General features: G+C 39.5%; 1 protein-coding gene across 6 annotated transcripts in view; it reads left to right on the top strand.

The window, feature by feature from the left end:
- The window catches only part of SH3KBP1 (SH3 domain containing kinase binding protein 1), a 215,334-nt gene that overhangs the window by 18,401 nt on the left and 182,796 nt on the right, over nt 1-14,137 (top strand). For 2 of the 6 annotated variants that reach the window (XM_072330073.1, XM_072330081.1), the window contains exon 2: nt 4,401-4,558. In XM_072330073.1, the coding sequence (XP_072186174.1) occupies nt 4,401-4,558 (158 nt within the window). Of the gene's footprint in view, nt 1-4,400; nt 4,559-9,774; nt 10,062-14,137 lie in introns of those variants that run through there. The other 4 variants (XM_072330089.1, XM_072330114.1, XM_072330107.1 and 1 more) reach the window with 4 other exon arrangements.

Consider the following 14,137-nt stretch of genomic DNA (forward strand, 5'->3'; position numbering starts at 1 on the left):
TAAGAGCAGGAGCTGATTTAATAATGTAGTTTCTCTTGCACAGTAGCAAATCTCTGTTTCTTTTCTTGATTCATTTCTTGCTTGGAAAGCCACCATACAGTAATTGAAAATAGCATAAGCGGAGACATTTATCTCTTCAAAGTTTGGTGGCATTGCTTAAAAAATGCTTGTTCTGACTACGTCAGTTTGGAGAGGTGAGATTTCACTAAAGAAACAAGCAAGTAGTGGAAAAACTTCTGTAATTATCAACAAAAGAATTCCATGTGCGTATAGAAGACTAATTCAGGGAATAAAAGGTGGGAATAAATCACCTTTATCAACAGTTTTTCCAGATATATAAAAAAAAAAAAATAAAAAATATGACTGAAAGGTTCCATTTCAATTTCTGCTTCATAACTTTTCATATTTCAATTTTATTATTTTAAGCCCAAACCACTAAGCATTAAATTAAATATAGATACAAATCTTTGTCCCTGACATTGCAGTAATGAGTTGGATTGTGCCAGTCTACAGCAGGGCTGATAATAACTAGTTTTGACTTTGTTTCATGAAGTTTTCTATTAGAATCTGGATTGATGGTAATATAATGTTAGGAATAGCTGATTTTATTGGCGTAAGGATGAGCATTCCCCTTTCAGATCAAAATAACTTGAATAGCTTTTCATCTTGGATTTCACATTTGGATATCTCAATGATTCTTAAACTGAAAAATGCCTTCTTCCAGTAGGAAAGGTCTTACAGCTTGAGTTTGTAAGTTGAGACATTTTTCTTCCAGGCACGATGGGATACAGTATTTTTAAGCAAACTGAACCATAAAGAGAAGCAAGATCTTCCTCCTCCAGTTTTGCTTTTTGGCTTAAAAGGGATTGTTTTTTTGGCTGTTAATGTAACAAGCTGTTTACCTTGGCAGAGCCATACCTACGACCAGCCTTTGTTGATTAACAAACAAAACTAGTTTGAGCTCACTGTCCATGATGTGTTTTCTCACATCATAAATCACTGTGCAAGCCAGGGCACTTTGTTAGCCCAGTTCCTGAGGAGAAGTCAAGATCAACGCTTCAGGAAATGAGGTACAATTTACTTGCAGATGCAAAACTGGGATCTCCTTAGCTTGCCTGGATCAGTATTGCCTCCAATATTAACCCAGCTTCTGTAAAGACAAAATTTCTCGTTGAGTGAAACAAAAAAATACTAAATTTAACTGGCAGGATTAATTTCTCAAATCTCAGTTTGAGAAGGTGGTGTTTTTAAGCATGATTTAGAAAGTGATCTTGATTTAAAAACTGCAGTTTTATGGGGCTGTGAATTATGAAGCACTTTGAGGCTTTTGTATGCTCTGCAAGCTTCAGTAGTGTGCTGAATGAGAAGTCTCTGTGATCTCATGAGTACCTTCCCATGAGTTTGTCACAGTCTGCACATTTGCTAGGTGTACTCTTTCCAAGCTGTGCTCTTGATTTTCTTTGTAGAGTTTTCAAACATCTTAATTGTGTGGTTGTTTTTTGGTGACTTGTATGCCTCTGTCGGTTTACATGCACTTACGTTCCAGTAATCAAATCCTCGGAGAAGAGACAGCATTTAAAAATATTTATTTACATTTCTCAATAAGTAGAAAAAAAATTGTAGACAGAGAAGAGCCTGCACAGTGAAGAGGTTTCTTTGCTTTTTTGATTAAACTTCTAATAAAACAAAAGTGGCTGAGCAGCTGTCTGCTTAAGAATTAGCACAAGGCAGGCAGACTTCAAAAAGATAAGTCCGGTGCTTCCAGCGTACCCAAACAGCTGTAGTGTTGAATCAACAGCAGTCTTCTACCTGTTCTCTTTTCATAAGAGAAAGAACATGAATCATGAGAGTGAAACTGTCAAGACTCATGTTAGTTTTACAGTCTTCTCTGCAAGGGAAAACTGCAAGGACAGCAACAGGCATAGCTACTGGGACACTTAAACCACTGGACTTAGAGAATGAGAGAATTGCTTGTCTTCTTTCAGTGTGTCTTGCTGCAGCCTGGATGTTGAGGAGTGTTTGAAGAATTAGTAGTCTGAACCAGCCCAGTTCTTGCTTCTGTTCTGCCTCATCATTACAGCTCTTTGACCACCTCTGGGTTGTGCTAACTATAGTGGTTGGCTCAACAGATTCTCCAGTTAATTTAGCAGTTTGCATGGAAGACATCCAGAAACTCTACCAAAGATAGCGTGAAATGCCTCAGTGGTTGTGTTGAGATGCTGCAGGACAACTGGGTGGGTTCAACAATTGTTAATAAAAACAAGTTTATAAAAAGTTCATTAAAGTTTATTAGAAGTTTATAATTTCTTGCTACTGTTGCACTTCAGGACAAACAATTACAGAGTAGTTTCAGTGCTCTTGTAGCTGATGAGAAGACTGGGCGCTCGGTCCAACAAGTCACACAAGCCAGCTAAACCTGAGCCTCAAGGAGAGGGTGGCAAGTGGTATTAGTAGGGAAATTCTCTGCTGTGGAAGTTGGAGGCTTCCATCTGCTGACCTGAACTGTCATCTGTGGAGGTTTGCTGCATGCTAGCAGTTTGGGTCTAGAATGTTGTGGAAAGGCTGGTGGAGTCACCCTTAAACTGTCCTGCCACTGTCCAGGTTGGCAAGCAAATTGTATAGGGTGATGAAAACAGTGGGGACCCTGTAATCAACAAAACAGAACTGAAGGGAACCCATCCCTAGCATGCCCATATAAAAACAAGGAAGTGCCCATCAGAACTATTGGGAAAGGTCTTGCTCTCTCTATGGAAAATCAGGATGGCTGGGTGCTTCTCTGAAATGTCTGTGCACTAATGCATCTAGCATGTGGTACAAAGGACCCAGAGCAGTTAGGTCTGACTTCAGAGCTAGCCCTGAACTGAACAAGAAATTCTCAGAAGTACCCTCTGAGATCTCTCCCAGCCTGAATGTCTTGAGTTTCAGTTCTATTTGCATTTGCAAGTTATCTTGTAATGTATGTGGTGCCACTCTTGGTCTCCTGCTGTTTGTTTAGTAGGTAACAGGCTTCTTGTGAGCATCATGTATGTGGTTATTGTATGTTTTTTGAGCTTCACAACAGAAGCAATGGATAAATATAATCAGCTGTGGCTTTGTGCTTGGGATGTATCTGTAAGTCAGAATGCTCTTTTAGATATGACTTGCAAGATCTGGGGGAGGAAAGAAGATATTCAGCATTGTCTGTGTGACATTTTGGGGGAGTGGAAAGGAATAATTGTGCTTTCCTGTCAGCTTAATTCAGTGCAGTCCTTGGGGCTTCTGTAGTTAGGCAGAACGTTTCTGTGGTCTGTTAGCTTTGCTTTGTAAGTTGTGTTGCCTGTTTGATGGCCCGGTCTTGCAGGATTTATGCAGCACAGTCATTCTTGTAGAAAGCTCGTACCCACTGTTCTCCTGTTTCTGTTTCAGTGGTTGCAGTGTGAAGGTTGGTGGAACATCCTGGGGCATGGTTTTGCACTGAAGAAAACAGGGGGAAGGCATTACGAATATGACTATCTGTGACCTTGCCAGTCAGGCCCCTCCTTCTAGATATTTGATGAATTGCTAAATATAACCATTGCTACTATATTTGAATACCTCAAATCCGTCCTTTTTGATTCTTAAAATGGTTTTCTTTTCTGTCTTTATTACTTCCCTAATTCTCCGCAGCGACTTTGCAGTATGTATTGCCTCGTGTGTATGGTTTCAGGGGTCCTTCCAGGAAGAGAAATGACTCACCATGTGATAGTAGAGAGCTTATATCACCTCTGATAGCAGGCATTCAGAGCAGCAGGAGTATTTCATCTTCACATCCTCTAATTAAGAATTGCCACAGAAAGGAAATTTTTCTCCTATTGGTGAAATCCTGTGAGAACATTGTTCATGCACCAAAGCTTTGCATTTCTGTGTAAATAACAGTGAACTCAGCATTACACTGGAAAAAAAAAAAAAAAGACTTGGTAAATGCTCTTTAATTTATCAGGGATGTATATAGCAAAGTAGGTGCAATGGCTTGGGATGCTTTTGTAACCTGTCCAGAAAGAAAATGCTCCTGAAGTCAAAGAAATATTGCGAAATGTTTTCCAAGAAATAAACCTTGTAATGCTATGAGAGTAGTTATGCTGAAGTTGCACAAATTGATTTATTTTAAGCAGTGCAGAAAAAATGTAAGCCATTTGTTGCCTTAGCTGTGATTAGTATTAGTGTGCTTTCCTTTTTTTTTTTTGGCCTCCTCACTTAGCAGCGATTCACCAACATGTTGCTGTTACCAGTTGCCTATTTAATTTGCTTTCATGCCTAAAGAAATTATATTACTTTCACTGGTTGGATTTGTGTTGCTTATTCCTTTTGAAGGTGCAGAAACATAGATTGTGCAGTGACTGATTTTGTAATACATGTTCTTCTCTGTGTTTTTTCTCTTTTAGTGGAGGCGATTGTGGAGTTCGACTACAAAGCTCAACATGATGATGAGCTGACAATCACTGTAGGTGACATAATCACCAATATCAAGAAAGATGATGGAGGCTGGTGGGAAGGACAGCTCAAAGGCAGAAGAGGTTTGTTCCCTGACAACTTTGTAAGAGTGAGTACAAAGTGGAACTGTTCTTGTGTTGTATGTATATGTTTTGTGTACTGTGCTGTTCAGATTGTCAGCCTTGATATCGTATTTCTTCAATCCAAGACTGATATATTGCAATATAGTGTTCCACAGTGGCTGCATTAGAAAGGAAGGATTGATTTGTTGTAAAGACAATATAGTATCAATATCCTGCAAGTAAAAATAGCTATCCCTGTCATTCTCTGCTTTTCAGTTGTTATGCCTGGCTGTGTCGTCTGGGAGCAAACTAATCATTCCAGAACAACCTATGTGTCAAAAGAAATAAAACAGTCTATGGTCCCTTCTGTGGTGTTTACAGTACTATCTTATCTCTGTAGCTGTTGCTGCTTCTTCTCCAGATTAATTCCTCAGTTTTTGTAGATTTGTAGAATACTTAATCATGCCTGAACTAGCTGGGAATAATAAAAGGGACTTATCAAAATCTATCATTATTTGGTATTTCATGTAATCTACCAAATAACTTGAAGTAATACTGATTTTAGGAAAGCCATTCAAAGTTTTAGAAATGAAAATATAAATATGTATGTCTTTTTTTACTGAACATCTTTGTGTGTTTGGATACGTTTACACACATCTTTATCAGTGACCTGGATAATGGGATTCAGGATGCTCCATCTTCACTTGAAGGTATTCAGGGCCTGGTTGGATGGGCCGTGGGCAGCCTGATCTAGTGCCTGATTTAGTGGCTGGCAACCCTGCCCAAGGCAGGGGCGTTGGAACTGGATGACCTTTAAGGTCCCTTGCGAACACTCTGTGAAAAATGGATACCTCATTTCCTGCTAATCTCTGAAAATCCACATGTTGAGGAAAGAAACAATTCTGGGACTCATTAGGTATTGATAATATTTTTATTTAGTTTTGGTAGACTGCTGTTGTGGTTTAACCCAGAAGGTGGCTAAGCACCACAGCCATTCACTCAGTTCCTCCTCTTCCCAGTGGGAGAGAATCAGGGAAAAAAAAAAGTAGTACTCATGAGTTGAGATAAAAACTATTTACTGTTTACTAAGATAGAGAGAAGGGTAAGGATAATAATTATGACAAATCTATCTAGCTGTATATAGATAGATATTATCCTTTTCCAGTGAGCTGTCCTAATTCCGTTCCAGCTCCTTTGCTGAGAATGGCCTTGGCTCTGTGCAGCAATACTTAGCAACACCTATAAAAGTTGATGTGTTATCAGCATTGTTTTTCTCCTGGAACCAATACATAACATCATACCAAACACTCTGAAGAAAACAGTTCTGTCCCAGCTGAAACTAAGACGCTTGAAAAGTTCTCTGGAATGAAAGCAGCTTTCTCTAAGCTTTCTCCTGGCTGATATTTGAAATTTGCTGCTGATTTTAGGAGCACTAAATTCAGTGGCCTAAATAAATGTGGCCTATGAATTTCTCTTATGGAAAATATCATATGTATGAAGGCAAGTTCTTTTTATTAATGCCTAATTTTTTTACGGCCTCTTCTTTCCAAAACGACTTCAATCTGTGGTGCCCAGTCAAATGATTAAAACTAAACAGTTTGGTTTCAGCCAGAAGTTCTGAAACAACAATACATGTTTTGTATTCTGTGCTCACATGCAGTATCGGTACATTTTTTTCCTCTAAGTCTTTTCTTAATTTTTTCTGAAGTCAGCACTGAGAGCTTTTTTTCTGAAGAACTAAAAACCACATTAAGTTCTTCCTCATTCTCGTATCATGCTTGAATGCGAAGTCACTGTTGTGTAGCTGATCTTTCCCTCTCTAAATTAGATAACGTGTTAGAAAATACGGACTTCCTAAAAATGTGGTTTGTGAATATCTCCAGTGAAAAACTTCATCTTCCTTCATTTTTTCTCATGGAAATATCCTTAAGCATGGGGAGTTATATTCAGCCGTACAGCATTACTGTTACAGAGTTACTGAATGTAATCATTCTGTCTATTAAGATTGCAAGTAATGGCAAACGTTCTCTTTTGGTTGTCATAGAATCATTTGAGTTGGAAAGGACCTTTAAACATTATCTAATCCAACTCCTCTGCAGTGAGCAGGGGCATCTACAGATAGGTGAGGGTGCTCAGAGTGGTGATCAGTCTGTGCAGTTGGGCTCACTAGTAATGAATTCATGGCTTATTGCAAGGAACCCCAGCTATTCTGTGGTGCTGGGGAGGTGGTTGAGAGACAGGCAAAAAGGGACACTACGGAGGAGTGGTGGACTTCAACGCATCTCCAGGTTTACATTGCTTATCAGAACTGGTGGTAAGAGCGGTTGCTTGAGAACATTATTTAGAGGTAAATATCAGTACTGAAATTCTTGAGATATTTTACATGCTGCTTTCAAGTGAAAGGCATGACTGCTTATGGAAAATAACTTTTCTTTCCTTCCTGTGATTGGTCTTCCCTTTTGAATGAATTTATGACAGCATTCCACAGAAACTGTTGGGTTTTTCAGAAATCGAATGTTTGGGCTGATTTGAAACCACTCAGTCAACACAGTCAGGGGGCTTGAGAGGGTCATGGTTACCATGTATTCATTCATTCAGCTTGGGAAAAAGATCTACAAATCAAAGATGACATTAAAACAAGTTAACATGAAATGTTATTTAAGAAAAAAGAAATGCATTTTTCAAGAGTGCTACAGTTTGGCATGGAAAAGGCTTTTGAAGTTGTCTTTAGCAGAAATGTATTTAAATTTCACAGCGAAATGCAAATTAAGAGATAGATATGGGAAAGAAAGAGGAAAGGGGAGGTAGCAACGATGTGTATGCAGGACATACGCAGTAATGCTTTTCAGGGGACTTTCACTGTGAAGTTTTGTCAGAGATGCTTCCTGTTCTCAAATCTGCAAAACAGCTGCTCTGAATTTTAACACAGACACACTTACACACCCGAACAAGTACAGGTTTATACTCTTCTTACGCTCTGCAGTTCAATATGCAAGACGGAACAGAAAAGGTATTTGTGACTTATTTTCTCTGTCCCTTTTCATTGCTGATTAGTCTGCAGCTATGGTCAGCTGCAAGGTTGTCTGGGAGAAGTTTGTATAAATCTGAGCAAATTGTTTATGGTGTAATTTACTACCGTCACAGATACCTTGTCTTTGTTAGAGATACTGATGCTGAATTTGTAAGAAATGTATGAAATATGCATCTGGTCATTGTCTTTTCTGCTTTCTTTATATTTTTGGGTAGAGAAATGTATGCAGGAATGAATGGAGGTTGTTCCTAGTTATCTGCTTTACTGTTCATTACACAGTCAAAAAAGAGGAGGTAGAAGGTGTAATTACCGTGCTTTTTTGTACGGTTTCAAGTTGGTTTTCTGCATCTTTCTAGACTAAAAACTTCAACATGAAATCCAAAATCTGTACTTTTATAACTAGAAAATAAATATGGATGATACGTACTGTACTAGTTTTTCTCTTGTGTTTCTTTAAGAAATGGCATTAGGAGGTGGTTGGGAGGCTGTTGGGATGTTTTTTGGTCTTGGTTTAACCAGTTCCTTGTGTAAGCTTCCACTGAAGCGTAAAAGTGAATTTGTGAGTGCAACAGCAGCTGAGACAGTTAAGATTTTGCTGATAGCAGATGGAGATGTAGAAAGCAGGAAACTGTGGTGCGGAGCCATGACTGCCTGTTTTAATTTACAAAGCCACTTCTAAGTGGGATGAGATAGTGTTACACTGGTAAACTGAACTGCTGCGTGTGACAACCTTCAGTCTTGCCTACACACCAGGGGACCTGCAGATATTGCCAGAACTGGGGGGGAGGGGGATGATGGAAGGATTTGTTTTTTTGTCAGATTGACAATAGTGGTTGTTGTTGTTTTTGAAGTTGTTGAGTATAGCTAGGTATTTAGAGTCGATGAAACAGGACAGGGACTTTGTGTAACTGTGCTGATGAATGGTTGGAATGGCAACCTGACTTTGTTGGTTATACAAGCAGAATGTAACCTTTCCAGACTGCAAATCAGCTGTGAAATTTCAGAGATGTTGTTTGTATTGGATCATAGATACACAGGGGAGATCTTTACCTCTTGCTTCATAGTCATTTAATTTTCTTCTCCTTCTGTTTTCTTTTTAACCTTCACAACCAGAGGATCATAAGCGAAACAAAGAGGAATTCCTTGCAAGAAGCCTGCTTTTGTTTTACCTTCCTCCTCTAACCTCTATGCATTCCATTCCTGGAAAATGTACTACCCATCCCTATTAGTATTGCCTGACACCTTTCTAACAGCTTCCTTAGCGTTTGGCCTGTGTACATGGAGGAGCCCTTTAAATCCATAGTTGGGCTCCTTGTAGGAAAGGAGAATGTTTCCCATGTCCCAGAATGCTTCTATCCCTTCTCTGCCTTCTGCTCCCAGCCTTCTGACTGCTGCGTGTACCCACCAGATCAGAGAGCCCAGCGACTCCTGTTCCTCCCTCCTGCTTTGCCATTGCACCCTGCTACCACTGTGCATGCCTTTCCTCCAGCCTTTGCAGGTGCTGCTCTCCTGAGTGCTCTGATTACCTATTAATTAAGTGACATCATAGTCAGCCTTGCTGAAGTAGCTACTTGAGAAAGCTGTTGTATCTGCTGAGGTACTGAGGTTACATGCAGACTAGAGGAAGCAGCATTATTTCAATCTGTACCTGCAAAGATACTTCCTTTATGGCTCAGTGAGTTCTTACGGGCATGTTTGGGGTTTTCGTTTGTTTGTTTTTTAATTGGCAGGAATTTGCAATTCAGTTACTGAGGTGTTTGGTTTTTGTTTGTGTTGTTTCTTTTTAACTGGAAATTTTACTGGAAGTATTGTCTGTGTATTTGTCTTTAGGTAATAGTTTAGATTGTGTTGTCCCGGCTGTTTTGCTGTCTTGAAGGTGAAAGCCAGACCTCCCAGCTCCTGCTTCCAAATTCCAACTGTAGCCTGTTAAACCATTAAGAGCATTGTTATGGAGAAACACGAAATAACAGAAATAGTGAAAGAACCCTTCAGATGGGTTCCATCATATGAAAGTACTCTTTGTGTCAGTGGCAGTGAAGACATTGTGGAGAGAAACAGCATCACTGTCATGTTGTTTATTGTTGCTGTTGTTATCATTTAGCAGTGGTGAAAGCAAAACTAGTTAAGTCTTTCTCCTTCCAGTTCCCATGCTTTGAAAGGCACAGATCCACTGAGCCAGTTTTGTGTCATGGGGATACAGTTGAGGATTGACTTGGCAGTGCTCAGTTCTTCGAAGGGAATTCAGCTCAGAGCAGCAGCACAGCACCAAAACTGCCTGTGGGCTGTGCTGGGTGCTCCAGGTGTGATACAAATAATGCCACACCTCAACCTGTTCATCTGGCTTCTGAAGGTGGGAGTGCTCCCGGTGAGGAGGCTGCCCTGGTTGTTTGGTCTGGAGATGATGTGAGACTCCTGGGCAGTTGCAGAGGCTCGCTCCCATTCCCTGTCACAGGGAGCTGGTGAGACTCAGCTGGAGGGGAAGACAGCGGTGCTGATTGCAGATCAGCAGAATGGATCCCGTATGTTACTCATGGGGGCAGGTGTGGTGTTGGCTGACATGGTGATGAGTTTGTTGGTTTGTTGACTGAGCTTTGAGCTAGGCTTTGAGAAGGGGAGTACTGGAGGGGGAATGGAGTGGGAGGCAGGGTTGCTGTTTGAGGCTGTCAGCAGCTGTGGGCTTTGTGAGAAGCACCTTGAAGATCTTATGTACCATGCAAAAGGAAAAGCATTTTAAATGTGTGCGGTGGTCATGTGCTGGACACACAGTAATGCAAAGCTTTAGTGTTAATGCTCTTACTGGCTTTTAGAGGATAGTATTTTATTTTACAGTATGTTATTAGTAACCTCATGGATTGGTAGTGTTGGTTGTAATTATATAATTGGCAGAACTAGTGTAAATTTCAGAGTTTAGAAACAGAATGTACTGCTCTTCATTCTTTTTGGCAGTGTTGCTTTAGTCTGTGTTGTTGTTGATATTGGGATGTATGTATGTATTTATTTGGATATACATGAATATACCTGATAATATTTCACTGACGGTTCAGTGTCAGTAGTGTAAACTGATGTATTAAGGAAACTCAATTATTTCCTGGTTTTGCTCAGGTTCGTGTTTTGTAGCTTTATGAAAGAACTATTACTTCATATAAAATAAGAAACTAAGCACTTTTTTCCCCTTCCTTCTCCTTTTGCTTCCCAAGGCTCCAAGCCACAAGCAGGAAGAGAACCTAATCAGAGCCTGAAAGAAGGACAGAATGTGCTAGCTAGAATCTGTCTTTTCAGAGATGGAGCAGTAATATCATACTTAGAGCAACTGCTGTTTGTTTTGAACTTATGTATATATCACTACTATTTGGAACTGCGTATCATGCAGGGAATTCAATGTTTTTTTGGCAATACCACTTTATTTCTGTAAGTTTTACAGAACTGATGGCATTTCTTCAACCTAGTCCTAGTTGGGAGCAAAGATGAGGCATCCAGACCTTATTCTTTCTCTTGAAGCCAATATATGTAATTTTTCTGGCAACTTCCCAAGCTCCAGATGTTTTTATTTTCTCTGTAGCTTGTTTACGTGTGGGTGGGATATGTTATGCATTTTAGGTTGATTTCTCTTTACGCTTGTCTTGGCAGTTGTTCTTGCTGCTAGAGCAGACTGTTATGAGAATCGTTTCTTCGTAAGAAGAATCTGTAGAGGTGTTTTTGAGCATAGAAATATCATTAGACATAGTTCCGCAATTCTGGATTTATGGTCTGTTGGATTTTTTCCTATGGGACAAAACTCCCTATTAGAATTCTTATAGTAGCAGAAAACACAAGCGCCTAGAAACTGAAGTTCAGTCCCAAAGCTATTTGAAGCTAGTATGAGATGCTTGCTGACACTTCCACATTTTCTTGTAATTTCAGTGCATGGCCTTGAGATGGATTGACTCAACTTTAGGAAACATATTCTGTTTCTGTTGCTTTTAATGTCTGTTTGCATAAAAGGATGTAAGAGAAATAATACTCTGAATGCCTGTGGTGAGGCTATGGCACATATTAATTAGGAAGAGTTGTATTTGCATTGAATCTTAGTCTGACAAATGCTCCATTTACTCCATTAGAACTACGCCAGTCTATATCTTGACTGCATCTACCAGTTACCTTTAATTTGTCTTACTTAAGCATTAAGTAATGCTGACATTAAGAATGAAGAGACTAATAAGGACGTGTAGAAAAAGAAAGTTGTAGAGGCTTGTGAAACTATCAGCCACTGTAATTATTTGGTTTGCTTCTGAATATTCTTGTCCTTATCAAGCACTGCAGTTTCTGAACAGTAAGTACGTGTGGCTGGAGAGCGGGTTGTTTAGTGCTGCTATTCTTTTGGTTGGTTGGTTATTGTTGAGTTTTGATTTAATTCCATGTACAAAAATACTGTTTTTCCCCCCAGAGTATCATGCGTGGATCTTTTAATAGCTTTTATGTAACAGTTTCTGTGCTTTTCTTAAAGTTCATGTCAACTGGAATGGCAAACTCTGTGCCTTTATTTGTTACTGGAAGAAGCGGGGCACTCATCAGCTGTCTGGGTATACAGTGTCTGCAAATGTTGCGCTTCCTTCCTAGATTTTGGGAGGGGCAGCTGGCAAGGTAATGTTGGAGATCAGGTCCTTAAAAGGTCCACCATCTCCTGCCATCACCCAGTTATTTACTCTGTACTAGAATTTCACTGGTGCTGCTAGCAAAATTACTGTGTGTCAGAGTATATCAGGTCTGTTTAGATTTATAATCAGCAAATGTTGTTCTCTTCAAAGCTGGAAAGAGATGAGTGTAACTAAGTCTCTTAATCCATTTTTTTCCTTGCTCTGTTACAGCTGTATGATATATATTATTACCTTATATATAGCCAGTGTACTCATTCAGTTGTCCTTGGAGATGACAAAAGTGCAAGTAAACTACCACCTTGTAACATGATGAATTATTTACTCTGCTTCAAAGTCCCGGTTCAGTGATGGATACTTAATGTCAGTGGTCAAGATGGAAAGCGGTGATGAAGGGTGGAAGAGAAGAACCTGTACAGCATACATTTTTAAACATATATGCCTCACACACAGGGTGAAGAAACAAGGCAAACCTGATGTTATTACGAGAGATGATGGTAGCATCAACTTTTATTGTTGCTTTTGCTGGGAATGTTGAGACATAAATGCACCACAGGTTGCTCAAGACTGTGCAAGTACTGAGTATATGCATGTGCTGCATAGTAGAACCTTGATTTCTCTGTTGCTTGCTGCACTGGGACCTACTGCTCCCATTGAAAGATTAATTTCACATGTGAGCTCTCTGAGAAAGCTTGCAGCCTGTCCAGAGGCTATAGGCCAGTAATGCCGGTAATATCAAGAACCCTCATTATACAACCACTTTTCTGCCAGCAGAAAACTTCTCAAGAACAGAAACTTCTTTGATAACTGTCATGATTCTTTATAGTTACTGCTTATTGTTGTGGCTGGTTCATGATAGCCAGCTTAGCTAAGCCTTGTTCTCCCTTTCTATCACACTTAGTTGAGTTTCAGGTGGCCTGCTTTATCTGTAATTTGCCAAGTAAATTACTGTTTACTTAGAAATTGATAGTGCAAAACAAACAAAGCCCCCTTTTAACTGGAAGTTACTCTCTTCCTACAAGAACGTAATATTGTCCAACTTTCATTTTGTGTTTACTGGCTTTTTGAGTGTTTGAAGGTGGGGTTTTTTGTTTGCTTTGTTTTTGTTTTGGAAGCTTGCCCTGAGCTGCTTTGCTATGCTGCCTCTACAACCCTGCAAACTGCCCATCTTCCCCATCATGTTGCTCTCAAGTTCTGCCTTATGTGGCCATGGCAGGTTGGATCTGTGGTTCGTATATTGGCTTCCCCTATTGCCAAATCACTGGCACACCTGAGTTCCTAGTAATTGTAGTTAGTTAGAAAAAGAATACAACTGTCCATAATTCTCTGATGTCCTATGGCTCAGTTTTATTTTACTGTTAGGCGTAGAGACAGACTTTAAGCTATTTGTTATTTATATGTCTTTCTAGGAAGAGCTATTTGCTTCCCTGCCCTGCAATAAGGAAACTTAGAATTACATGTTAACTGCTGTGAACAACTAAATACATATATATATGTGTGTGTGTGTGTGTATATATATATATATACACACATGTATGTATAAAACTTACAGATCAAAAAAACTACATCTGCATCTCAATGAAGCTTTCAAAAAATTTTGTAATGCTTTAGTTTGGTTTCAGGGAGGTTTGTTTCTTTCTTCGAAGAAATTGATGAAAAAAGGATTTTAAAGCATAACCACCTGAAATGCCCTGTTGTACACATACAGGCATATGTGTAGGGCACTTGATTAGTTGTTTTCCTCTATTCCTAGACTGCTTTGTGGCCTTCAGTTGATTCTTAATGCTCCACGGTGCACTTGTTTTGTGTTTACCCTTCTTTGATTCTGTGGGACCTGTGCTTTCAAACTGAAATCCTATGGTCGTGAGTTTGTGTTGATCAGTTCTCATGAACAGATTATCGCAAATAGTGATGGATAAGTCAAAAACAAAAACTTGTTTTTCTGCTATTTTCTAAGAGTATAA

Source organism: Excalfactoria chinensis, chromosome 1 (assembly GCF_039878825.1).
Source record: "Excalfactoria chinensis isolate bCotChi1 chromosome 1, bCotChi1.hap2, whole genome shotgun sequence".
Taxonomy (NCBI): domain Eukaryota; kingdom Metazoa; phylum Chordata; class Aves; order Galliformes; family Phasianidae; genus Excalfactoria; species Excalfactoria chinensis.